General features: G+C 33.3%; 1 protein-coding gene across 3 annotated transcripts; it reads left to right on the top strand.

The window, feature by feature from the left end:
* Positions 1-234: 234 nt before the first annotated feature.
* Positions 235-24,443, top strand: C1GalTA (Glycoprotein-N-acetylgalactosamine 3-beta-galactosyltransferase 1). Of its 3 annotated transcripts, XM_068777152.1 has the most exons (9): positions 235-347; positions 676-708; positions 9,351-9,484; positions 14,403-14,641; positions 15,506-15,644; positions 17,058-17,154; positions 18,212-18,338; positions 19,589-19,743; positions 21,090-24,443. In XM_068777152.1, exons 3-9 carry the CDS (start codon positions 9,366-9,368, stop codon positions 21,261-21,263), a joined length of 1,050 nt encoding a protein of 349 aa, XP_068633253.1. In that variant the 5' UTR covers positions 235-347; positions 676-708; positions 9,351-9,365; the 3' UTR covers positions 21,264-24,443. The 3 variants fall into 3 exon arrangements, with proteins under 3 accessions (XP_068633253.1, XP_068633251.1, XP_068633252.1); XM_068777150.1 differs by lacking the exon at positions 676-708; XM_068777151.1 differs by lacking the exons at positions 235-347; positions 676-708 and adding an exon at positions 3,836-3,919.
* The last annotated feature ends 2,983 nt before the right edge of the window (positions 24,444-27,426 follow it).

The following is a 27,426-nucleotide window of genomic DNA, read 5'->3' as shown; positions in this document are numbered from 1 at the left end:
AAGTATGTTCTTTATAATTTAAAAGGTCATTTATGAAATTACGTATAATTTAGAACTAAACCAGAGCTCATCAACGCTGTAAGTTTTATACTTATATACCAGTTTACACTAACAGCGCCAAGCGTCGATAATGTTTACTATTTAATCTGTCATAGTATCTCAGATCTGTGTAAAAAAAATAGTGATTGTATACTCTTTGGTCTGACAAAGTTAATTTAGTAACGAGCTTGACATTGACAGAATTCTGTGATAAAGAAGATGCGTAAAGTTAATAACAATAAAAGTCGGGATAAAACATGATGTTTATATTTCGCATAAAATTTATTAAATAATCTACAAAGATGACTGTAAGTAATTTTATTTTTAATCAATCTATTACGATATGCGTGTTACATCTAATACGAATTTAAATTGTAAAGTTTATTGTTCGGAAACTTTTAAAATTAAATCGTTTTTTTATAAGCCTAGTTCCATATTAATTTTATTAACAGGTAAAGAATTGTTAATTTATGTAAATAAAAAAAAACTCGGCCATTCAACGTTGATATATAATAGATATGGCAGTCCAGAATAATTTTGTGTGGGCCATTATCCATTTGCTTCCTGTACATATTTCCTCTAAGCGATAATTACGTTAACCACCAACGTGACATTAGATTTGTCTAAATTTTTCAGTGTCGAGATTAAATAACTATCCGTTGTATTTTGGTAAGATTTTTTTTAATTAAACCAGTGTTATTTACTAACAAAAATAATATTAACGGTCGTCTGGTGTTTGATATTCCTTAATAATTTTATATAATCCAAAACTGGCTATTGGTAACTATCACATCTTCTTATCTGTTGCTTTGTCTACTGTATCACAGATTTGCTTGTGTAAAAATACTAAACTTGAAATGGTGGGTTCTTAAGGAAAACACGAAAAAATCATAGGTTGGGAATAGGTGAGGAGTACAGACAATTATTTCTACTTTTTTGTTAACATGTTCTGTGCCACAGCAATTTTTAAAGATTTTCCATTTTGGCTGTGTTGGGCGTATACGACCCACACTTGAAAATTAAAAAAAAAATTGTTTGTCTTCGTCTTGTTGTCACTTTTTCAATACTACAAAGCTATAATTAGCGGGAAGAAGTTATAAATTTTAATATGAATTACATATGTGCACATGTGATGTGAATTTACAATTCATTTATTTAAGAATAATTTGTTTTTCAATGAGAACTGCAAGTGTCCTGAATGGAAAGTGTAATTTATCTATTAATTATTGTAGCCACCTTCATTTCTTAGACAAAAACTTAATATATATAGAAATAAGAATATCTAATGTTTAGTCACTGGTATTGATTAATATGTCGAAGGATGAATTTACTCTAAATTATGTATCACTTGATTTTATTCAGTAACTTGTAGAGTACTCATTTTTATAGTTAAAGGGTAAATTAAAATAGCAAAGCATTATCTCGTAACATCCGCAAATGACCTTGTATAACAATGTACAAATATTTCACATTTAACTATGCTTATTGAAGGGTGTTTAAAAAGAATATAATTAATTTTATAATAACAAAATTGGCAGTGTCCATATACAAATAAAATATCACAGTACAGAAATATAACATCAGCAGTCACATAATTTGTATATTTGTTGTATCCTGTTAAAAGATATTACTATATATAGTTATTTTATGTACATTATTAGGGGGACGAGAAAGTAATGATGCTTTCTTAAGTTAATTTCGCTTGACTACACTTTCAACAAGTTTTTATTTCAAATCAACAATATATTCACATTTGTTATCAACAGCCTTGTGCCTTTTATTATATGTACTTTCAATGCTGGAGTGGAAAAATCAATGGGTTTTTCTGTAAAATATGTTGACAGAAACAACATTACTTTTGGGTCCTCCTAATATATATACCTACAAAAAAGTTCATAAAACGTGACTAATGTAGTATATAGTCTGTGAATGTTTTTAATATGCTTAAACTAAATATTTAGTTCTCTAAAGCCTTGAAAATAATTAAGAAATATATTGAAACACATTTCACACTGTATTAATTGTACACGAAGACTGATTATTGTTTCTTATTAATGTAAAATTGACACTTTGACCTGTGAATAGATCAAGCGTGTTCTGATAACACTTGCAACAAGATAACTTATATTTATGATCCAGTTATTATTAAAGTTTGTCTTGTACAGTTGAATTTATATAAATTAAGAAAGATACATATTTAAACATTGGTGAATTAGCTAATGTTATGTGTTACTATATGGTTGAAGTATGCCATAGCTATTCAAATAGATAGGCAATAAAGATGTTCCCCTTATATTTTAATGTGAAGATTGGTCTTGATCTGCCCAAATCCAATGACTCCCTGTGACTTAGACTATGTTATTGCCATTCAAAAAAGTTACAACCCCAATTGCCATTGGTTGCATGATTAGTGTGCCCCACTTGCTGCCATTTCAGATAAGCAATTTTTCAAGCTATGTTGGTGACCTAGTGTCTTCTATTTCTTCTTATTTCTTCTTTCTTCTGGATCTCCTTATTTATAATTCAATCTTTCAGCAAAGCCTTCTCTGCTCCGTTGCTCTATAGCTGACTTGAGTCTTCGTATAAGGCCCATCATTCAGAGATCAGAGAATATGTGATTAAAATGGAAATTACTTAAGTTTAATGACAATGAGCAAGTGAGACAAATAACTTCCTAAAGAGTACTCATATTTGGTTTGGATACAATATGGTTAGGCAATGTTAGGGTCATTGGAAGACGCTGGATGCAGTCCAGCCACCAGCCAGTCTTATTGGTAATCTATGGGAGACATATGTCTAGAAATAGGTTTGTAAAAGATACATTGGTTTGACATGACAGATTTTCTTTCAACTTAAACATCACTTCTATAATAAAACTATCTATTTAATTTTTTTACATATATAACAAAACACATAAAGAAAATTTAAATACAATTTTAAACAACTATTAGGTTCAACAGAAATTGTTTTTCCATGAATAATCAATAAAAAAATAAATAAGAATGAAAAATATTTCAGAATCATAGTTGTTATAATTTTTGATACACTGATGAATAAATAGATAAGTTTGATTCAATGGCATCAGATTAATGCGACTAACATTAAATGAGTGCCATTAGTTATAAATTCACTACACACATTCACTACATAAAAAATGCAAGATTTGATACTAAGAATATAAGCCTGTATACTGTAGGACCCACCTAAGATCCAGATGCGGTGAACCTAACTGGTGCTTATGCCAGGACATGATAATTTATTATTTATTATTCATCATTAAAAATAATATGACTGTTGTTGACTCAACTCGAAGATTGGTTGTCTGAAGTAGCAGTAAGCAGGGTGCATCACTAGTGGTCAACGTCACAAGAATTTGTTAGATACGGGCGACGATATGTTAGAACGTGTCATTGTTGCTATCTTTATTGGAGGCATTTTGGGGGAGTTTTTAAAAAGTAAAATATATTATTAATGATTACGTCATTTAAATCTGAGAGGTTGTACTTTTGTTGTGGAAGCCTCACAAAGACATTAATTACATATGTTGACGTCTATTGCTTTATAAGCACTTACATAATCTATGACATCATGCAAACTAAACTAAAAAAAAATATATGTTAAAAACGAAAGAAAGTTCTTATCAAGTCGTTCCAATTTATTCCAATTTTTGATTGTTAGTCACGTCGATAAAACAATTATATGGTTACTTGCATTGTTATAACTGTACCGTATTCAAATATTAGTTAAAACATTTATATGCACAATTCATATTTTATAATAACATTTGTTAAAGCGCCAAACCGCTAACTGTCAAAATAGAATTTGAAATTTGACACGGCGTCTTGATTCGACTGCGTTCAGTTTATAAAGAATAATGGATGTAAGTAAAATAATGATGAATTAATTTTTATTAGTCGTAAAGGCAGGATTTTTAATTATCTTCAATTTTGTTATTCGCTTCACGTTTTCTATGCAGTTTTTCAGTTAAAATGTGCTACGATCGAGAAAATTCCGATGACGATTATTATTGTGTGCGTATTCTATTTTTAAAATTATGACAAATCCACTATTAATTTTTTTTATTGTAAATATTAAATAAGAATTAAGAACAGATTATATTTATATTAGTTGTGGTCATTTGTTAGGCACGGTTGGGTAATTCTTTTAAAATCAATGAACTTTTGGTGGTATATATACAACATTTTCTGCCAATCTTATTCTGAATAATTTAATTTAAAAATATAAGTCATTTTTGCGTAGTGTTCATAGTTTGAATTTCAAAAAAAAATTTTTTTTATTTGGATAGGTCATGCTCGTTATGCCAGTGATATTAATAATTCTTTTTGAAGACGTTTGTAATGTGAATTGGTTTTTCACTTATTTGATAATTATTGTAGACATTTTAAAATAAGTTTAATAATATTACATAACGAACAAACACTTTTTTCTCTAATTTATAGTAGTATTTCTATTAGCGAAGCGAATGTATCTAGGCCGTACAGATTTATTGAAGAGGCATTTGATCTAAATGAATATATTTATCGCGTATATCAGGTCGCGAACCAATTGGGGAGGTGTTGCTAGCATCCAGCGTTGTAATTGTGCATGAGAAATAAATTGAAACACTTCAACATCTAAATTGACTGAAGAGAGTATTTGTTTTAAATAAAGGTAATAAAAATGTAATGTAATCTTCATCATTTTTGCCATAAGACGTCCAGTGCTGGGCACAGGGTGTCCCGTATTGATTTACAATATGACTTGTTGGAAGCTACATAAATAAATTTTACTGACGTCTTCAAGAACAGTCGTGTATCCACCTTATATATAATATGCATTACATATTCCAAAATTACATATTTTTGTTAATTTTTCTGTCTGCTTATTCCCGCTAATCTCTGAAACGGCTGGACATATTTTGTCTGGACTTATACTGGCAGATAGCTTATGTAATGAGTAACTAAGACTACATAATTTAAAAAATCTTATAATTGAGCAATATAATGTTGCCTAAAAAATCAGTGCGGGCCACGAAACGGGCGGAGTACAGCTAGTCCCATATAAAATTAAATTAACAAAGATAAATCAGTACGAAGAATTGCATCGCGGAGATATTGTGATCCGAGAAAGAAAGGGAAGTGCGTCAATAAATCAACAAACAATCGATAAAATTATACAAACAAACAATTACATCACTAGTGAGGTTTGCGAAAAATATTCTCAGATGTCATTCTCGGTTGTAGTGTTTCGTGGTCTATGCGTTCCGTGTATTTTGTAAGTGTGTACGCGATTATTATTTTTGAATAGTTAAAGACGATTATCGATATAATATCGATATTATTTTGTACATTTTGTTATTCGTTATAATTTTTAGAGTATATTCTTTGTGCCATAAGTGTATACTTATTTGTCACTTAAGATTTTTATATTAAAAAAAACGTTTCATAGAAGAAATATTAGATTTACCGCTAAAACAAAGAAATACTGATATTTCGATACATGAAATCGATCGGCCAGTGTTTAAAAAAATCGTGGTTAAGATCGTTTGCAAAATTTAAAAAAGTACTTCTTGTATTTGTGAATAATAGGTCGAAGTGTTCCATAGCTATTAAACACGCAATTAAGATATTCCAACTTATATCTTAAATTGAATGCAAGGAGGTGCTGTGCAGGATTTTATATCATCATCATGGCCGCCGATAAATGCCCACTGCAAGGCATAGGCCTTTCTCAAACATCTAATAAATTCAGGCGTTACTTTGCGAAAGTCCATCCTAAGTAAGAAAAGGACTAATATATAGCTACTTTCGCTATGTAGCAGCAGTCGTGCAATAAAGTGCACCGCCCGTCAGCCCGCTGATAAATGCGCATGCGGCAAACAATGCGAATTACACAACTAACACTGTTAATTCACTTAACACGTGTTTCACCCCTCCACAGGGCATCCTCAGGAGTAATGTTACACCAATTAGTGCCAAACACCGAGTGAAACTTTTGCACTAATCGGGCGGTGCACTTTATTGCACGACTACTGCTACATAGCGGAAGTAGCTATATATTAGTCCTTTTCTTACGTTTCTCAAACATCACCACGCGTGCACTTGAGGTGAAAGATGAACAAAAAGGCTCGCCGAGCGACAAGTATCCGTACTTACACGAAGGTCTACTAGTCCAGTTTCAAGGTTAGCTGTCAAGTTAGCCAATAACAAGCTTAGCGATTATCATATATTCCCCCAAAGTGGTGTGGTATTATGGTACGTAGAGAACGCTGCTGCTCATCCTCTAGAAACTTCTTTGTAAGCAAAGACAATGCTATAGAAATAATGCACAGTGTGAATTAGGTAATTTCGCAAGTCGCAGTATTCTGCCGATGGGATACCACTGCTCAAAGGTATGAGTAGATATTAAATATGTTTGATTAAAGTAAGTTTTACGATGTTACAACGGTCTTCGCAACATAAACTATGTCGTCGGACCAACTAGGGCAGAGTTCCCGAAACTTTTTTGTATCGTAGACTCCTTGCCATGTTTTTCCGTGTTGGGTACTTACCTGATATTGATTTCATGTAAATTTCTAACTGTAGTGAAGTTTAGTGCTAAAAACTTAAAGTAAAAACACATGTTATGTTATAAAAATGTATTACGACCACAAAGCGAATACCAACATCATACAACTTACACAATTTTATAAACATATATAATATTTTTTTACTTCATGGGTACTTTAATAAATAATGTAAATGTTTTGATATTATAAGATAGTATGATGTAAGTAAATAGGTACTATCAGTGTATGTGTTGAGATCCACTATCGTGGACCCCCATTTTCATTTCATGGACCCCCAAAATTTTTTTCGCTGACGTAGACTCCTTGCAGGTTGTCATAGACCCCTAGGGGTCGATATGGTCTATATCGACCCCTAGGGGATCTTTGGGAATCACTGAACTAGGGCGTCTCCCGCGCTAACTCGACCGGTGGTTGCCACTCGATAAACTTTCGATCCTGATGATGTGGCATGAGCGATGAGCGCCCACTGCCATTTCAAACGAGCAGTTCTTCGAGCTATATGAGTGACTTAGTTTCTTCAGCGGATTTCGCTGAGATTAAACGATCATCTCTCAATTCCGTAAGTCAACACCGGAAACACACTAAGGTGAAGCCCATATATTTCAAAGCTACAGTAACTGCTCTATTATCTGGCGATAGATCTTTCGTTAGTGTCTTATTACGTCATTCGAATGTTGTCTGTTTATTTTTTTTTAATTTAATAACAATTGGGACCACCCAGCCAGTTACGGACTTGTTAATTTTTTTTACGATTAATTTAGAACGTTGGAATTTTAATATTTTTACAATAATTTATTATTTGACAAAATGTCTAAACTATTTTTAGGCTGTGAGCATTTTGAATTAAAACATGTTTTTTACTTACAGTGTTCGATAAAGACGATAGACATGTAAATTTGGTAACATTTTGTATTTAATTTATAATGGTAACGATTAATATTTTAACACAGACAAAAGGTATATACAGAGTGATTGGTTACAAGTGTAAAAGCTAAAAGGGGTAAATGTATAGTTGGTTCATCTTTTAGTAAAATCACCTTGTATAAATTGATCACACTGAAGTATTATAATGTTTTTTGTATTGAAACACGACTTTTCAATAACTTCTGGCAGTGCCGAGTGCAGAGACAGATAATAAACAAATGATGTAGAATAATTCGAATTTTAAAAACTTTTTTAATCATATTATTATTACGTCATTTATTATTTCTGAAACCATTTTTGAATAGGATATATAATACATTATTTTGCAATAAACCAGCTATATTCACCCCTATGAAGCTCTCCATCTAAAACCAATCACTCCGCATATGTAGTGTATCCTTAGTGTTTATAATTTTATAACCATTTAGTGGAGGATCTAAAATTAAATTTCATTCAACGAATCTCGCTTTGTGTTATGAAAGATATTTATAAACGAATATTGTTTTCGTTTTAATTCTCAGACGTGTTAGCAACAATGTAACGCACGAAGCTGTGATATCTTTGTCTAAAATTTAAAAAAAAAGTTTTTTTGACAGTCGACATTATTTTTTTTAATTCGATCCAGGTAAAAAGCGAAGACGTTTATATCGAATATGTAGGCTACTTGTTAAAAACTAGGCAAATATTTCGTAGTTTTTTTTATTATTTTTACCAATATGATACTCAAAAATATACTCTAAAAACATTTAAATTATGTGTTATTATTGGATGATATGGTTTATTTATAAAGATTAATATTTACGTACGAGATGTAATCAGGAATGATTAGATCCGTGGACGAAAGAAGCCAAGCGGGTTGGTGAGTTCAAGTGACAGTAGACGGATCACATAACGCGCCGAACAGATGGGCACTAGTACCTTGAGGTTCTGAAGTGAAGACCACGGCACCTCCGGTAGCATAGGAAATCCATGCAGGTGGTGATCTTTTTAAAGCCCTCGGAAACCACTGTGTTATTCGAAACCTATGAAGGATTATGTCCAGCTTCAGCTTCAGAACTGGTGATGTTAGATGATGATGTGTTTAATCATATCATTTTAAATTGATGTCGTCTGATTATTTTGATTTAAGCTATATCTGATAAAGTGTAAATGTATAAATCTGTGTTAAACTTTATTAAAAGATGTGTCGTTGTTGAGTTTCTTGCTTCATCACGACTATGACACCTTGCAGAGTAGAGTAAAAAATTAAATAGATTAAAAAAATTAATAAATAATGAGTTGACAATCAATAAGTTTTGTGAAAAATTTCATTTAATTTTAAAAATATATATTCTTTTTAAATATGCAGATTATAAATCGTCATGATTGATTTGTATACATTATATTATCTGTGTAACCCACAGAATTCCATATTGATTTACGATTCTAAGACCAGACGATTCGACCTTCATACGCAGTAGTCGATACGAAGAAATCGATTTTTTTCTACAGATAATAAAATATTAATTTTTATTGCGAACGTATGTTTTTAAATGACTGAAATAGTTTGCGCATAACAATACTAATGTATCGATTAGCAACAATGCCTATTATTATATTTAAAGAGACCTAACGAATATCAAAACACTATGTATCTACGTATTAATGAAAGCAAGCAAAATCTCATTGTGCGGTTGTACCTCACAGTGCGAGTACTGCGTTGCGCAAATATAAATTTTTAACACGTGATAGCTCTCGAAATATCTGTGATAGCTCCTGTGGTATCCTCTGTGATAGCTCCTGTGGTATCCTACGTGATAGCTCCCGTGATATTGTGCAGGCCGAGGGACGGGTGATGGGTCGACGTTTTGTGCTAACACTGGTGATTGGAATCTCAGCTGGTTTTAGTTTTGCATACATACTTCTAACGTCGTCTGGATTCACACGGGAGCTAGCTTGGTACACTGCGAACAGGTAATACATATACTATACTATTGCTTTGCACGTAATGCATGTTGTAAATTATTTATTAGTAATTTTATAATTAGCTATATGTGTAAAACAGAGATAGAAGTGGGTGCCTTAAATGTTGTTTAAAAAAATAATATTCATCCGTAGTTTAGTTGTGAAAATGACACTGGCCGGTTGTAATTTAGAATCTTTTATATAATTTTCCATTCTTATAACGATATCACTGTAAGTATGAAAAGTTTATTTTTTTGTAAATGTAACTGTCGATGTTTTGTATCATTTAGCAACACTATAAACCAGTGTTTTCCAACGTGGGGCCCACAGGTGGGCAATTTGAAAGTGGACTCGTCACGAATTTAACCCTTTCGCTTTGATATAAAAATTATATATGTTACATAGGAGGGCGAAAGACTTTTAAAAAAATGATAAGATGGGAGATAGCTCAAAAGATGCTATGAACACTTTGTTATTGAAACATCTTTTTTCATTACGTCTAAATTATTCATAACTATGTGAAAACATCTGTCAGGTTATATATAGGGTGATTAGTAATAGATATAAAAGCTATAAAGGTGTGAATGTATAGCACGTTTATTAGCAAAAACTGTTACACCTATTTTCAATCACCTTGTATAAAGTGATCACTTTGAAATATGTTAGATTATTTTTTTTTCTATTGGAATGCTACAGGCCAATTACTTCTAGCAGTATATAATCTGCAGGTACAGGTAGTAAGCTATATCTAATATTAATATATATATATATATATTTATATATATATTAATCTGAATTTTGAAAACGTTTTTTTACTATATTCTTATATTAGTTTCTGAGAGTATTTATTTTTCGATAAAGCATAATATATATTATTTGACAGAAAATAATTTATACATTCATCCATTTAAACCTTTTACACCCATAAACAATCAACCTGTATAAAATGTAATATTTGTTTAAAAAAAATGTGCGTATGTATTGACAATGGCTTGCTGTAATATACATGCTAGAATTGTAGAGTGAAAGAACGAAAAGATAGATAATGTAAATGGAAGAAGAGTATGGTAATAAAAAATGGAATGTGAAAAACTTAATAAAAGAAATATAAAATCCCTGTTCCATAAATACGGGTGGAAGGAGTGATCCCCAATAGCGAAGGCCATTAAAGAAATGCTATTATATATTTTCAAATAAAACAATTAAAATATTTTCCATTTTTAAAACGATGGCATTCCAAGTATGAATAGTTTATTTGATATATTTTTTTAAAGTATTTAACATATAGTATCGTAGCTAGAAATTTCAGTCATGCGTCACTTTATCTAGTTTGTAAAGTAGGTAATAACTTTTTAACTATTTTATCTATAGTTCAATTTAAATATCTTTAAATGTTAAACTAAACTTGTTTTGCCTATTCTTCGCACTTAACAATGATTAAAAAAATATGGCCAATTTGTTTATAAAATGTATATTCTTTATTTATTATTTTAATTCAATTTCATCCTGTTCAAAGTATTCCTCTATCGCTTTTTCAAGGCCTTCGATTCGGCTTTTTGAGTTTGCCGAATAGTCAGAAGTCTCACGGAACCAAATCAGATGTCAGTCAAGCTTTTGACTCTTTTTTTCAAAAAATAAAATTATCGAATTTGGTACCCATAGAGATGATGTATTTGACAAAATTTAAACATATTACTAAGACACGTAAATCGATGATAATTATTTCTTTTGACAAACAGATGCTTGGCAAATGTTATAAACAGTACTACTAACCTAGGAAAAAATTACCTATCTTCCTAATGCCCGGGAGTAAATGATAATTTCACCTTAAAATATGATCACAGTAGTATTATTACGTTTTGTTACGTTTATTTTTTATTCCGTCCCTATTTAAAAATTCAAAGGTTTTTTTTATTTGTTGTTTGTAAGATGCACTTATCGTTCTTAAAATGTGACCGTGTCTGTGTTTGTGACCGTGCCTGTATGTGACAGTGTCTCTGTATGTAACCGTCTCTGTATCGTGTCTGTGTATGTGACCGTGTCCCTGCAAATGATCGTGTCTGTATCGTGTATGCGACAGTGTCTCAGTATGTGATCTGTGTGTGATGTGCCTGTTAGTACAAGCACGTTACATGCACAGATATAGTTATCTGTGTATGTGACCGCGTTTGTGACAGTGTTTTTGTTTGCCCGTGACTGTGTCTGTGCCTATGTCTGTGTCTGTGACTGTGTATTTAACTGTATTTGTCACTGAAAGTTTCCTTTTGTATGATTTGATAATTACCATCTCAGTTAATGATGTTTAGTCCCAAAATTAAGATAAGCATGATTCAATTTACCAATCCTCAAATGAGGTCAACATATTCTTTGAATTATTTCATACGGCTTCAAAATTTATTCTTCGGAATATTTCATAGACGTAACTATAAAATCTCACGGTACCTCCTATTATATAAATAACTACTAACAAGTTATTAGTTACGTTGATATGAAAATTTGTAATTAGTTATGTATAAATGAGTAAACTCATTGCGCTGATAAAAAATGGCGGCAGGGAAAAATTTACAAACAAGTTTTAGGTACATAGAAATACAGAATAAAAAAGTTCAATGAAACATTGTAAAACATATTCATTATATGTGAATACATTTTTTCTTTCCGCATAAAGTTTAAAAAGAAAAAAAATAACTTTAAAAAAACGCCGAGAGGAATATAAAAACGCGACGTTTGAATATACCCTATATATACATCATGCGTAATTGAATTCAAAACTTCAAGTGAGATGTCAATGTCAAAATATATGTGTCCGGAGTGTCGTCTCTGCCACATGTTTAATTTAATCCAGAGGTTCCCAAAGTTTTTACTATGCCGCCATTTAGACCTTGAAATTTTCTTGTGACAATTTCTCTTCTGGTGCTAAAATTGATCATTTCATTACCAACCGTTCTCGTAGGATTCAAGCTCCCTATATCATAAGTATGCCAACTTCCGATCATATTAAATAGATGCTAGAGTTTCTTTTGCCACTTTAACCAATACTAACGCTTTCCGAAGTAGTATTAAAGGTTCTTATATCCTATAACTTAAGCAGAGGTTTCTTTGGAGAACCCTTGAAGCTAACTTGTGTATAGAGGCTCTCCCGAAGTGTTCCAAGAGATCCACGAACATCTAATCCAGTGAAATAGGGGAATGTAGCAATCCGAGACGAAGATCCTTCGGGAGCCTTCAAGTTTCTCAACCTTAAAAGAGGTTTTAGGCTAGGCGCATTTTGCACACAAAATCTACAAATCAACATTAGCAAGTCCAATTCATATTTTAATATTAAGTACCTGTGCCTGTGCATGTGCCTGTCTCTCTCTCTCTCTCTCTCTCTCTCTCTCTCTCTCTCTCTGTGTGTGTGTGTGATTGTGTCTGTGTGCGCATGCGCGCGCGCGTGTGTGTGTTTGTGTATGTCACTCCATAACTTGAAAACGATTTTACCGATTGCATCAATATTTTAAAAAAACTAATGATTAAACTAGTTAATGATGTCCTGGTATTTTCAAGTTTTGTTAATTTGTTAATATTCTATTTATAAACAACTGCAGTGGTAACCTGGCAGTAGAAGATTGAGATTTACAATCGTAGGTTGCGGATTCGATTTCCGGGATGCAATCTTATACAATTCACACTTTGTGTATTGATTGTATAGGATTGCCACTGCTCATAAACAAAGTTTTCATAGAATGAACAGCAGCGCCCTCTACTTACTATAATACATTGCCATCGTCAACCCGCCTGCAAGCGTAGCGATTATGGTATATCTCCTAATGATATCTTTGAGAGAGACTTATGCCTTGCAGTAGGCGCCTAGGGGTTGAAACGACGTTGTATATGTAAAAATTTTAGTTAGTTTTTATTTTCACAGAACGCGAACCATATCACTCTGAGTGTCTTTTTAAATTCAGTTAATAAATGATATCTTGACATTACTCCAACGGACTTTTGTTAGAAGGACACTGTTCAAAATAATATTTTTGATGGAATTTAATTAATAATGTTTAAATTTAATTATGATGAATGAATAAATGAAAATGTTTTTGATAAAAAAGATTATTCGACTTGTAGATCGACGAAATGTAACTTAGGTAGTGTTTTGATGAGATATTAAAACTTATTTTTTATAGAAGTTATTATGTCTAAGCTTACAAAAGTCGTGCTTTTCGTTATTATATATATGCTTATATGTCGCTGAACATATATATAACTTGAATGGGTTAATCTTCGCTTTATATACTTACCGTTAATATACACAGGGTGATTGTTTATAGGTGTAAAAGTCTTAAAAGAGTATAGCTTATTTGCCAACAAGAAATTTTTGAGATTTTACCCCTATTTACGATCATCCTGTAGAATGAGGTCAGTCTGAAATATGTTACATTGAAATTAATAATTAATTTTAATATATAGTAAGTAGATAGTGTGTACCATAAATCAATTGTTAGAAAATGAGTTTTTAGGAGAGACATTATGTCGTCAGCGGCGCATCGAAAAGGGGAGTTCTACAGAAATATAATTCTTTATTTACATCGGTATAAATACGGGTGAAGCTCGGATAAAATACGCACTTCTATTTCGGATTTTGTGTCGCTATTACCTCAAAACCTATCGCCCAAAGAAGAATCCCACAATCGTGACCCAGACGTGGTAATTATATTTCTGTGAAATTCCCCTTTTCCATGTGACGCTGATAATGACGTAATGTAGTTCCGACAAGTGATACACCCTTTACGATTAAGATTTTACACCTATATCCAATCATTCTGTATATAGCTTTATGCATAGTTCCATGTGGACAAATAAGTTTTTCATATCAAACTAAAGAGTATTTATTACGTGAAAAAGTTGTTCAAATACAATTTGTATTTTACCGTCCATATTATTGTAGAGAATCTGCCCGGGATCGTGATCTCGAGAAACACCCAATACCGAGTGTCATAGAGCACGGCAGTGAGGAACCGGCGCATAGAGATGAGGACAGATCGATCGCTGACGAACTGTCGAAGCGGGTCAGAGTCCTCTGTTGGGTCATGACCCAGCCGAGCAATCATGAAAAGAAGGCGGCACATGTGAAAGCGACGTGGGGGAAGCGATGCAATAAGCTACTGTTCATGAGTACTGCAGAAGGTAAGTCAGTTATTTTTGTCAGGAAATATAATACTTTCATTTAGACAAGAATTCGCCATTTGACTTTGGTTATCCTTCTTTCAAGATTTGAATACCTGAAAAGTTTAAACAAGCAAAAATTAGAATCAATATCTAATAGATTCAGGCGTTACTTTGCGAAAGTCCATGCTAAGTAAGAAAAGGACTAATATATGGCTATTTCCGCTATGTAGCAGTAGTCGTGCACGACTCAAATTTACCTTTTCTGTGATTTGAGAAAAGTCCACGAAAAATTCGAACGGTGTGTTGCCACTAGAAACATAATTCCCCAGCTCTATTGTATCACTTAAAACATTTTTCACATTAATATATTAGGAGGACCGGAAAGTAATGTCGTTTCTGTCGACACATTTTTACAGAAAAACCGATTGATAATTACCGCTCTGGTATTGAAAATTTGTATACCAGATGGCAAAAGGTTGTTGATAACGAAAGTGAATATATTGTTGATTAGAAATAAAAACTTGTTAAAAATTTAGTCGTGTGAATTTAACTTAAGAAAGCGACATTACTTTCCGGTCCTTCTAATAATTTTTTTTAAAGTTTTTCTTGAATTGTCGCTTTCGTCGTGTCTGTCCATAGACGACAATTGCAAGATATAGATCGTCCCCAAAGATATCTATGGGGGATATACCATAATCGCCACGCATGGCAGGTGGTTTGGCAATCGCAGTGTGGTAATATGGTACGTAGAGGACGCTGCTGTCTATCTATTGGAAACTTTTTTATTACGGTTCGAATTGAATATGTAGATATTCAATTGTTGGATGTTTTTTATGTCGGCTGGGGTAATTTTATTAATCAAATATTTATTTATTTACTCAGACAGACAGCTACCGTCGGTAAAACTCCCGGTCAAAGAAGGAAGGGATCATCTTTGGGCAAAAACGAAGGCTGCGTTTAGATATGTATACGAACATCATAGGAGAGACGCAGACTGGTTTTTAAAAGCAGACGACGATACGTAAGTTTCCTGTCAATTTATCCACAGTATCCAGCTATAAATATTGTACATCGATCTTTGGAAAGAGACAATCGGTTAATTTCGGCTTCGTAGAGCGTTGTCTCTGTCGCACGATATACAACGACAGACAAATCGTCAATTCCATGTATGTATAAATGTATGTACATATATATATATACATATGTATATATAATTATGTGTGTGTGTGAGTGTATGTATATAAAACAATTAAAGTATATATATATATATTGCCGCGTAAACAGGTGGAATGATATTTATTCGTTTTTCTTTTTCTTAAAACTGCACGCATGCACTTTGATCGTTTCGATTCGTCACGACAAAGCTTTGAATAAAATGATAATAATACAATAGTGTAGTTATCAGGCATGGCCGTTTCGAATTGTAAAACAATGGCAACACTCATATCATTGGCCTGTGTAGAAAGTATCAAAAGTATATTTATTGGCCAGCTATGTAAACATTGAATGTGAAAAAACATAAATACACAACACATAAGGGCAAATGATTCATATGTGATGTTGAACATACATGTATGTGTGTGTGTTCGTGCGACATACATCACATGTCACCATTACACACACGCAGACACTATTTCGTATGGGACAGCTATGCAATTTTTTTTTTGCCTGCCTATTTTATGAAGAGGTCTAGGCGCCCTTTGTCTTCTGCCACCTTAAACCACACCGGTCCAATAAAGAGAGAGAAAGAGATAGAGAAAAAACAGTTTTATTAATTCAATATATTATAAAATAATTATCTTATGTGCAATATATATAATGTAACGTTATAAAAAACAACAGTATATATGTGTGTTTGGTTTTTATATGTTACATGGCCGAACTAAGCCTTTCTAAAATTCTTACGCCCCCTATGTAATATATATATATATATTTTTATATTAAAGCGTAAGGGTTAAACTTGTGTCGAGTCCACTTTGGAATTGTCCTCTTAAAAATTAAAATTCTGCCCTTAGGGGCATGGGCCCAACGTTGGGAAACTATAAAGATCTGGTCTATAAGGTAACAGTAACTATACATAAAAACATGAAGAAACGACCTTTGGAAAGAGATAATCGGCTAATTTCGGCTTCGTAGAGCACTGTCTCTTTCCCACACTACCTATGTGACGTTTTGTCAGTCGTTGTATTTCATGCGACAGAGATAACGCTCTACGAAGCCGAAATTAGCCTATCGTCTCTTTGCAAAGGTCAATGCGCAATATTTATCGCCGGGTACTCTAGTCTCTTAATGTATTTCCAAACTTAATTCTTAATTATTTTAAACTTATATTAAAGTAAACTAATTATTATCGTTCTTTTTTTAAATCATTGGTGCCTTGTCTGTCTGTACACAACGCCATCTAGTTTTTTAATATTAAGTAAAAATATTTCAGATACGTGGTCGTGGAGAATTTGAGGTACATGCTCGCTGATTATGACAGCAAGGATCCCATATACTTCGGCTGCAGGTTCAAACCCTTCACAAGTCAGGTTAGTTGTAACCAGTGCTGCCATCTATTGGCGAGAAAAAGAAAATAATTATGAATTTAAAAAGTAATTTAACATATTGTTAATAACATGTTATTTATGCGCCATAATTTAAAAACACCTATGAAAAAAATTAAACTCGTAACACCTAAATATCGTCTTCAAAAAGTTAATAAATCCTTCAAGGATCTGGTCATACGTATATATAATATAGTTCCACGAGATATTTTAGATCTTCCATTCTTAAGAACAAGGAAATTTTTCTCTGACCTTTTACAATGCGGCCCGCAAGTGATTTTGGTTTGGTTATCTCTGCTTTTGTTGACGAAATGAGTCATTTAAATTTAGAACTTATTGTCATCGTAACAAGTGTAATCTACCATTTATTTCTCCAAGGAATTGTGTAAGCGACCCGCGAGTTTTTTGGGTTCGGTCATATCTGCTTTTGATGATGAATGAGTTATTTAAATCTAGAACTCATTGTCGTCATATTAAATAACTTACCATTTTTCTCTCCAAGGAATTGTGGCGATCCGCGATTATTTTGGGTTTGGTCATATCTGCTTTTGATGACGAATGAGTTATTTAAATCTAGAACTCATTGTCGTCATATTAAATAACTTACCATTTTTCTCTCCAAGGAATTGTGGCGATCCGCGATTATTATGGGTTTGGTCATATCTGCTTTTGATGATGAATGAGTTATTTAAATCTAGAACTCATTGTCGTCATATTAAATAACTTACCATTTTTCTCTCCAAGGAATTGTGGCGATCCGCGATTATTTTGGGTTTGGTCATATCTGCTTTTGATGACGAATGAGTTATTTAAATTTAGAACACATTGTCCTCATAATAAATAACTCACCATTTATCTCTCCAAGGAATTGTGTGAGCGACCCGCAAGTGTTTTAGTTTGGTCAACTCTGACTCTAGATTAATTAGATCACATAAGTTTAGACCCTATCGACATGGCGGTATCATATACGATTTAATTCTAGAAATTTTGTGGCAAAGGAAACTAAACTCTGTTTTTAATGGCATACGTTCATTTTTTCCAGGGATACATGAGCGGTGGCGCCGGCTACGTATTGAGTCGACAAGCTTTAGACCAGTTTGTGAACAAAGGGTTGCCTTCTCCCCATCTCTGTAAGGCTACGGACAATGGTGCTGAAGATGCTGAAATGGGTGAGCTTGGTCAAGTATTCAGGACTTGGGGATTGTTGACCATAGGGGTGAGGTTCTCGAGTGACGAACACGACCCAGTAGACACGGAGTTGGTACGCTGCATCGACTATGTGGATCCGATGGCATAGTCACAGGAAGGAGTCAATAGCCTCCCTGATAGGCGGAGAAGATAAACAGTCATTCGTATCCCTCTGCAAAAAAATTGCAAAAAATGCCATTGAAGTGAACAAAAAGCAAACACAGTAAATAAATAGATAAATAGATTAAAAAAATGGCATAGTCAAGGTAGCGTGAAGTCTTTGTGGCAATTTCTGGGAGGATGCCTGTGTTTGTCAGTGGTCGTCTATCAGCTGATGATGATAAATCAAGTATGGATGACAGGTCGATTATAAATCCGGGTGATACGTTATATGTAAGAATTATCGCATATATCACAGAGCAATTGTAGCATATATAAAAAACATGAAATAAAGGTGGTCATCATCAGGAATATAACTCCAACATAGATCATGACCAGTTTTGCGCTACCTGTTTCCAGAGACTCCCCGTAACTTAGACTATGTTGGTCCACCCTGATAGGTAACACGTAACCCTTTAACCCAAGTTCAGTACATACTAAGATATCACCTGCCTCGGATTCGCGGTCGTTGAGGCTGGGGGCCTTCATCGTTCATTCAATATGAACTAAAGAAGAGCAAGCAGCGAAGTGGTGTCATATTGCTGCGGTACAGCGAGGATATCGAGGGAGATACAGCTTCCAAACGAGATTTGTTTAGGCAAAGTACTGAAGGGCAGGTGCGAGTTCTATTGGAGGTCCGGCGGCTCCTTCAAAGGTACCGAAGATGACACCGAGGGGAGTTTTTGGGGGATAGGAATCACATAATAACCCTTTCCTCCTCCCGTACAGCAAGTTATTTTGTGTCTATGCAGAAGATTTTCCTCTCGATACCCAAACAACAACCCAGCGGCTATCGACTGCAAGCTATGAGCTGACTGCGACTTCAGATGAGCTATTCTTCGAGCTTCGTCAGAGATTGATTCTTCTGCGAATCTCAATTCTGACTCTATCTCGCAGCGAAACCAGCATCTCTGGGTGACCTAGAGTCTTCTTAGTGACTACTTCTGCTTACAACTTACAATTTTACACAAAGAATTGTGTTTAATTTGGAAAAAAAAAACAATTGCCATTTTTTGTGTGTAAATAATACGAACTTGCAATGTATGATAATATTAAATTATTATTTATATAGGTATATGCCTGGAGCACATCGGAGTGAAGGCGATGGACTCGCGTGACTCCCATCAGCGCGGCCGGTTCTTCCCGTTCGTACCAAAGCACCACCTGTTTCCCAACAAGGACCGCGGCTTCTGGTACTGGCAGTACATCTACTATCCCACTGATGAGGTAAATTTTTCTCTGTTTCACTCTCTCTCTCTCTCTCTTGAATCTCATTTTGTCAGCCTTTGGAAGCCCACTGCAAAGTATTCAACTTCCGCAAAGATCGCCATCGTATCCAGTGACTTCCAGCAATCTTATCTATCGTCGGTCCACTTGTGGGCAGGCCTACTCACGCTGCGTCTACCTGCTCGTGATCACCACCCGTCGACCTCAACGGCTATCTCTTTTGCACACATGGAAAAAATAATTAATGTCTTTTACTAAGTTTAAATATAGAAATACCTTCATATATCTGTAAAAACTTAAATATATTTTCAGGTTTTATTACCTTGTTGAATTTATTATTATGTATCAGTTATTTTTTGCATTTATAATCTAATAGCGTATATTTTTTATGGTACGCGATTTTGGGGGCCACTCTTTCTCCTACCTCTTATTCTTTTACAGAGACTTTTGTTTCTAAATAAGTTTTTTAGTTTCTCTTTCTCTTCTCTATCTCTATCTCATCCGCTCTCTCTTTTATCTTGCATAATTTCTTTACCCTTGTGGCTTTTATTGACAATTCATTCGTAAATTGCCTTCTACACTTAGCCACAGTTCGCCCTATTTTACAATTTCTATGTTTATTATTTTTTTAATTTTTTGTCATTTTTATTATTTTCCAATATACGCATATATATCATCGTTCATTTTTGAATTTAAATATAAATTTAATACTGACTTATATTCTATATCACAATTCATTTGCTAGTAAGTATATGTTTATATATGTCATACATTCGAACATATTATTAGTGAGCGAAACTTTAACCATTAAATTAAGTATGTATAGTCTATTAAACACTAACTGTGTCCGCGACTTTGTCCGCGTGAAATGTAACAAAAGACATTTTTCGCTTAGGAATTTTTTTTAAAATAAAATTAGCCTAAGTTACACCTCATTACATCAGCTACCTGCCAGTATAAGACTCGTCAAAATCTGTCCAGCCATCTCAAAGGTTAAACCGAACAAAAAGATATAATTAAATATTACTACTCAAGCAAAGTGAGACAAAACATAAAAGACGAAAAAAACCACGTCCAGTAACCAATCAAATTGTACAATTAAAAAGTCAAGTTCACAGTGACCAGAGAAATTTAATGCATGTTATTATCTACATAGGATTATTTACAATGACCTTTTTAATAGAAAATAATGTCATCCTTCAATTTAAAGATACGAGGGTTCCAAACCGTGATATATATATATATATATATTGTAGCACGGTATGCAGCTGCCCATAACTTCCTAATATTGTGCTTGGGTCTATTATCCCAAAAGTGGGAATATTAAAAAGTTCAAATTCGTACAGGGTCTAAGCTGCTGTTCGGACCACGCGGTTTCATTCCACTACGTGGCACCAGAGGAGATGTACGTGTTGGATTATTTGATATACCATTTGCGACCTTATGGTATACGGTTCGGTACCGGAGAGCTGCCGAAAATCCTGCGCAGCAATGATTCGACAGTAACCGAGGCGCGATGAAACATTCCATCAGTTAAGGATTTTCAAGTTAGTCTAATTATTGTGAAGTTGAATTTAACTTAAGGTGCGTTTCCACTGTAGTTAAATATGTTGCAAACACTTTACGCTTTTGTTGGTGACGCTGATGTCTCGCAGCATAACCTTTAAGTGTACAGATGTCCACTGCATGACATGGGCCTCCACAAAATATATGTCCACTAGTGGGAAGCCTATCCACGCCATCTATCGGCAAATAGTCGCCACAGAATATATATAATTAAAATAAAATATATATAATTAATAATAATAAAAATTATTAATTTTTTGTCATACAATCGTCACAGAATTCATTAATTAATATGATTTCCAACTTGATATTAATACAAAAGAATCTCTGTATAAATAGAAATGTAAACCATATATATCAACATACAAATTATGACTTTAGAATGTAAGATGGCAATGTGTACAAAGTGTCATATAATTGTAGGTCGAGAGAGGCTTAAATGTCATATATATATGTGGAATACTACCGACATAGTTGCAATATTTACTTTAAATGTAAAGGGTTTTTTTTAATAACAACTAATTCCATATAATCGATCTGTAATTTTTTAAACTGGCCGGTGATATTTTACAAGAAAAAAACCAAATTATTTTAAATTATTTATTATCTATATTTTATTTATAGTGTATCGATAAAGATTCCTTTTATACCTAATTTAATACCAAAAATTATTTTACATATAAAAAAATGATAGAAATAATATATTTTATTTTATATTATAAAAAGAGATTAAATTATCATTATAAATTTTAAATCGATTAATAAAATCGATTTTACTTTATTGCAATTAATATAAATTGGCAATATTATAATTGCATAATATTATATTGCATTAATATAAATTGGCAATAGTCTGTACAGTACCCGGCGATGAATATTGCACAACGACCTTTGGAAAGAGACAATCGGCTAATTTCGGATTCGTAGAGCACTATCTTTGTCCCACGCCACTTGTGACGTTTTGTCAGTCGTTGTATTTTGTGCGACAGAGATAATTAGCCGATTGTCTCTTTCCAAAGATCGATGTGGTATATTTATCGCCGGGTACTGTAATATTGAGTTAATTTCAGAGTTCGTAATTTCATTGGAAATTTATTTCAGAGTAATTATAGCATTTATTTTGACATTCAATTGCTTTATTCCTAAAATAGTTTTAAGTAAATTATTATACAGAGTGAGTCAGAAAGGCGTGCGGTGCGAATTTTAATATCACCAATTGGTGAACCAAGTTACCTATCCCCTCCACCCTTACTCTTGACGAGAAATTCGATTTTCAAATTCGCATGCATTTCTGGCCGACTCTGTATTTAAAAGTTTTCCTATCATAAAAGACAAGTTCGTATAATTTATGGGTTCCTTTATTTAGATTAGTTTATATTTAATAACAGCTCATGGTTTTTATTGGTTATATATTAAACATTTACGAATGTAATCCAAGAATGTATACAGTATGATTTATTTTTGATCGTAAAAGTCGAAGTTTATTTCGATAAAGGAATAAATGTAATTTGAAATGTAATAAAGGACTAGTCGTTATTTTATCGTCATTACCAAAGACACTTAATGAGTTTAGTTTTAAGATCTTTATGTATGGCTGCGTTGTGAACAATTTTATATTAAAAATCTAATTCTATGAGGATCGGTTGTGAAACTGTTCCTTAACCCTCATAGCCTTTTAAAGCTTCATGCCATCTAAGCCTTCAGACGTCCTAAAGATATTTTATATTTCAACTAGTTCCAGAAGCTAAATTTTCTAAAATGAATGAGGAATCTTGAGAATATTAAAAGAAAATACAAAAATAATACCTAACTGTAGGGGTGAATAAAGTCCTCAAAAAGGGGGGGCCTGTATTCAATAAGAGTAGTAAATTATTGTAACATATTTCAGAGTGGTTACGATTTGTTACTTTATTAATTGTTTTTATTAGAAATAAAAAATTTTGTTTTCGACAAAAACCGACAGATGGAGTTGTAATGACATTAAAATTTACCAAACTATTATAATTTACGAAAATTTTCAAGTTTCTGTATAATTTACTAGTGTTGATTACATAGGCACCTTCTATAGTATATTAGATAATATTGAAACGGAAAAACTCGTCGCTTTTCTCCACAACGCTCCTTATGTACCGCTGCAGGTAATTTCCAGAAGGTTCGACAAGTTGGGCAGGTAAAGAAGCAATAGCCACCTAAAATACCGAGCCTCTATTGCAGTTCATACTTTGTTTTATTTTACCACCCGCCAGCTGCAGTGAAAATTGCAATAAAGCAAGACACACAGTAGAACACATAACTTTATAGCTTTAATTAACGTACTTGCACTTTTATCCCGCGCGCCGTCAGCCCCGACTGGCTCGTTCATGGGAATTGTACTTTGTATCCGGCGGTCTGCTAGCTGTTCCTTCTGTCACTTCTTTGCTGTTCGCACTTTAAATGTGCGGATGGAAGGTCTTTCAACCGTGTACAGATGTCGTGAATCCGTGCATCTTGTCCCGTAGAAGAAAAGAGATGGAAGAAATAATTTTTACACAAAGCAAAATGTTTTGTTTGAATGAAAGTAAATATCATGTATGGATCTATTTTGTATAAGCGCCTAGCACACGCCAGATTGTTCGACAACGCAGCTAATATATGTACCCAATACAGATGAGAATATATTCCAATAGCTATATTAATGTGTGAAAAATGTAGTTAGAATAAGTTATTGAAATGTAGATATTGTGTACAGAGATTGTATTATCGGATGTATATTAAAGTTATTTGGTTAGAAACTATGGAATCGACTTTTATAACTTAAATATATACACAAAAGTATCTTTTTTCGCTATCTGTCCTACAAGCAAGTGATACTACAGAAAATTGGGTGAAAATATAGCACATTTGCTGTCAATGTATGGTATCCTAAAATCAGTGATTTCAGAAATAATCAATAACGTAATGTTAATATAGTAAGAAAAAGCGTTTTTACAATTCGGATTACCCACATTAAAATTAATTATATTTTATTATCTGTCCTTAAAGACTTTAATGGCAAAAGTTAGTGCTCTGTGGCATTTAAAAAAAAAAGAAATGAAATATGTTTCAGAATAATCACTATAAGGCTTTATTGGAAATAAATATAAAACCCCTTAAGACTTTTGCTGAAAATTTTGTTAGTGTCACCTTTTAACCTTACACCTGTACCGCCATGTAAACAAATCTTTAATACGCATTCGAATATTCAATCTCTTATATCATACCTTCAGTAATAAATTTATTAATTGTAATGTGTTGAAACTGAACTACATTTTTACATATTAAAAATGTAATTTTGTGATAAATTTATTGTTGAATGGTAAATATAGATTAGTAATCATAAATGTTTTTACTTTTATATAAGCGTGTAATGTATTTTGTAAAAATGCCGTGTGCGATCGGCCTTATAGCATTTGCGTAGCGTTCTCGTACACGTGTGCGGTGGACTTTATATTAATTTTGCTCATAAACGAATCTCTATATATTTTTAGTATGTATTATAGACATTCAAACTTGTTTATGTGCGATTTTTTATCTGTGCTACATTTTGATTTTTAAAATTATTAGATCGGATCTTTTATATCTGACTTCCCAGATATATATTCTAAAATATGGACAGTTTTAGATTTTTAACCAGTTTAACAAAAGTTAGTTCGTGTTTCGTCATACTACGAAAGAAAATGGTTAAATGTTATAATAAATCCTTTTTATTTTGAGTTATTTTTAAATGCTGACCATATTTATACATTGCACAAAAACAGGTTTGACTGTAATATTTCAGCTGGAAATCAGTTAATTTGGTACGCGTACCAATTACACCGAAGCTGTTTGAACTGTACGCTAGTTTTTAGTCTACACGCATTATTTGATTTGCTCAATTTATGAACTTTTTATTTTCAATTGCAATAAAGGTGTTGAATTCAATTTGAATTTTTATTTATTTCTCTTACATATTTACCTATGTTACCCGATTGTTTACCCCGGATTCAGATATTTAGAACTGTTTTATCATATTTTCTCTAGATAACTACTAGATGGCGCTAGTCAGTAAGCCTCATAGAAATAGTACTGATTTACCGACGATTTTTTTTAAATCGTGTTGGCTCTATTTGTGTTTATGTCGTCCTTGACTTAGAGGAGTAGCTTGCTATCACCTACAATGATTATGGATGTATGCATGTATATTAAGAGAATCGGAAAATAATGTCGCTTTATTTAGTTAAATTCACACTACTACATTTTTAACAAGTTTTTTTTTCTGATCAATAATATATACACCTTCGTTATCGACAACCTTTTGCCATCTGGTACACAAATCAATGCCCGAGCGGTAAAAATCAATCGGTTTTGCTGTAAAATGTGTCGAAAGATACGACTTTATTTTCCGGTCCTCCCAATAATGAAGTTCCATGAGATACCTTAGACCTTCAGTTTCTTAATTTTAAATCTAAAATTAAAAGGATAAAATAGTATGAAAAAGTTTTTAGTTGATCGAAATTCGTGCAACTTGGTTTGTTGACTCATACACGGTTCTCAAAAACATGTTAAATTACATTTTAAATAGCAACTGTTGAGTTGCTGGTCAGCTCATAACAGATCGGCGTACCGTGCCGTAGCTTACTGCTTGTAGTGTTAAAATAATAAAGTGCGAAGGGACATGTGGTGACAAAAATCGCCACAAGTCACACAACTGTGGGAATCCTTTTTGATATTACACTGACAGTTGTACAAATAGTTATGTAATTGTCACGTAATAGCGTTATGTATGATCTACTACACACATTGGTCTTTCATTGTATTTCGAGTAAAGAATTTTTCTCTACTAGTATGGTTCTATATATCTAAACCCTCATTTTTAATGTATATTTTTTTCTTTTGTTCACCCGTGATTAATCATAAATATTGCTGCCATTCATCACCGTTACAGCCGTATAAAATCCACTACACATCATAACCCAAATAGATTTCCAATGGGAGCATTTGGAAGTGAACTTTCCACCTCTTTATTTTACAACCTTCATTCCAAATTTAAAATAATTCCTAAAGATTTATAACTATATGTAAATAACGCCACAAGTCTATTAGCACTGTATATAGTCTAACTTAGCCACTACACAATCCATGGCTTTAATTAACGGCGTGCCATTCGATACGCCGCATGACTTTGTACACTATGACATAGTTCCCGCAGTATAAATAACCAAGAAAGCTTATCAATACAAGCATTCCGTATAGAACGTGTATACAGTTTATTTAACACAACAGTATGTCAGTCCTAACTAGTAGAAACAGTAAAAAAAACAATTTCATTTAATACGGATTTATTAATTTTTTACACAATTAGGTATATAAATAACAAATAAATTCACTCAAATTATTTTACAGCGACTCGACTCTTGATTAGTCCCAATAGCAATAATAATAATAAATAAATAAAAATAACAATAGTCTCATGACTAGCCTGATGATGTTAACTTGCATTATATTCGATGTCAAGCAAAAGCTTTAAGAAGTAAAAACAGTACCTGCACATCGGGTAGAAGAGCAAGACAAAGCACATTCGGCTTCGGCTCTGTAGTGTTGTCTCTTTTGCACAGTGTTCCGACCGATTGCTATGTATATAAGAGTAATTAAAACCGATCTTGTTTATAAGATTTGACGATTGACGTGCCAAATCACATGCCGGGTAACATAGTTAGTAGTAACAGATCATTGACGCCCACTGCAAGGCATAGATCTCCAGCAAAGATATCTATGGGGGTAGGCGTGTTGGTGATCGCAGTGTGATAATACCGGAGCACGCAGAAGACGCTGATGCCCATCTTCTAGAAACTTGGTAATGAACTTCTTATCAGCCGATATCGAAACGATGACCTGTCTGCAGCATCTATCAGCTTGTGGTCGCCACTGGAGAACCTTTCGGCCTCAACTTCCGTTTGCACTGCCTACTTCAGACGTGTAATTCATCTAGCAACATTGGTGATCTGTGATTCTTCTGTGGATCTCCTTATTCCTGCTTAGCACTGTCCCTCGCTCTCTCAGTGACCTTGTGAGGCCGGTCGCAAGCGACCATATAATGTGTTTAATCTATAAATGTCAAAA

This window comes from Battus philenor, unplaced genomic scaffold, assembly GCF_028537555.1.
Source record: "Battus philenor isolate CCGP_79_NKW_IND1 unplaced genomic scaffold, ilBatPhil1.0.hap1 SCAF_13, whole genome shotgun sequence".
Lineage (NCBI taxonomy): Eukaryota > Metazoa > Arthropoda > Insecta > Lepidoptera > Papilionidae > Battus > Battus philenor.
This window is presented reverse-complemented; position numbering and strand designations above follow the sequence as displayed.

Coding starts and splice junctions, on each gene's coding strand:
- C1GalTA (XM_068777150.1), top strand. Junction 14,642..15,505: donor GTTCATGAGTACTGCAGAAG/GTAAGTCAGTTA, acceptor TTATTTACTCAG/ACAGACAGCTACCGTCGGTA. Junction 19,744..21,089: donor TCTACTATCCCACTGATGAG/GTAAATTTTTCT, acceptor AAATTCGTACAG/GGTCTAAGCTGCTGTTCGGA.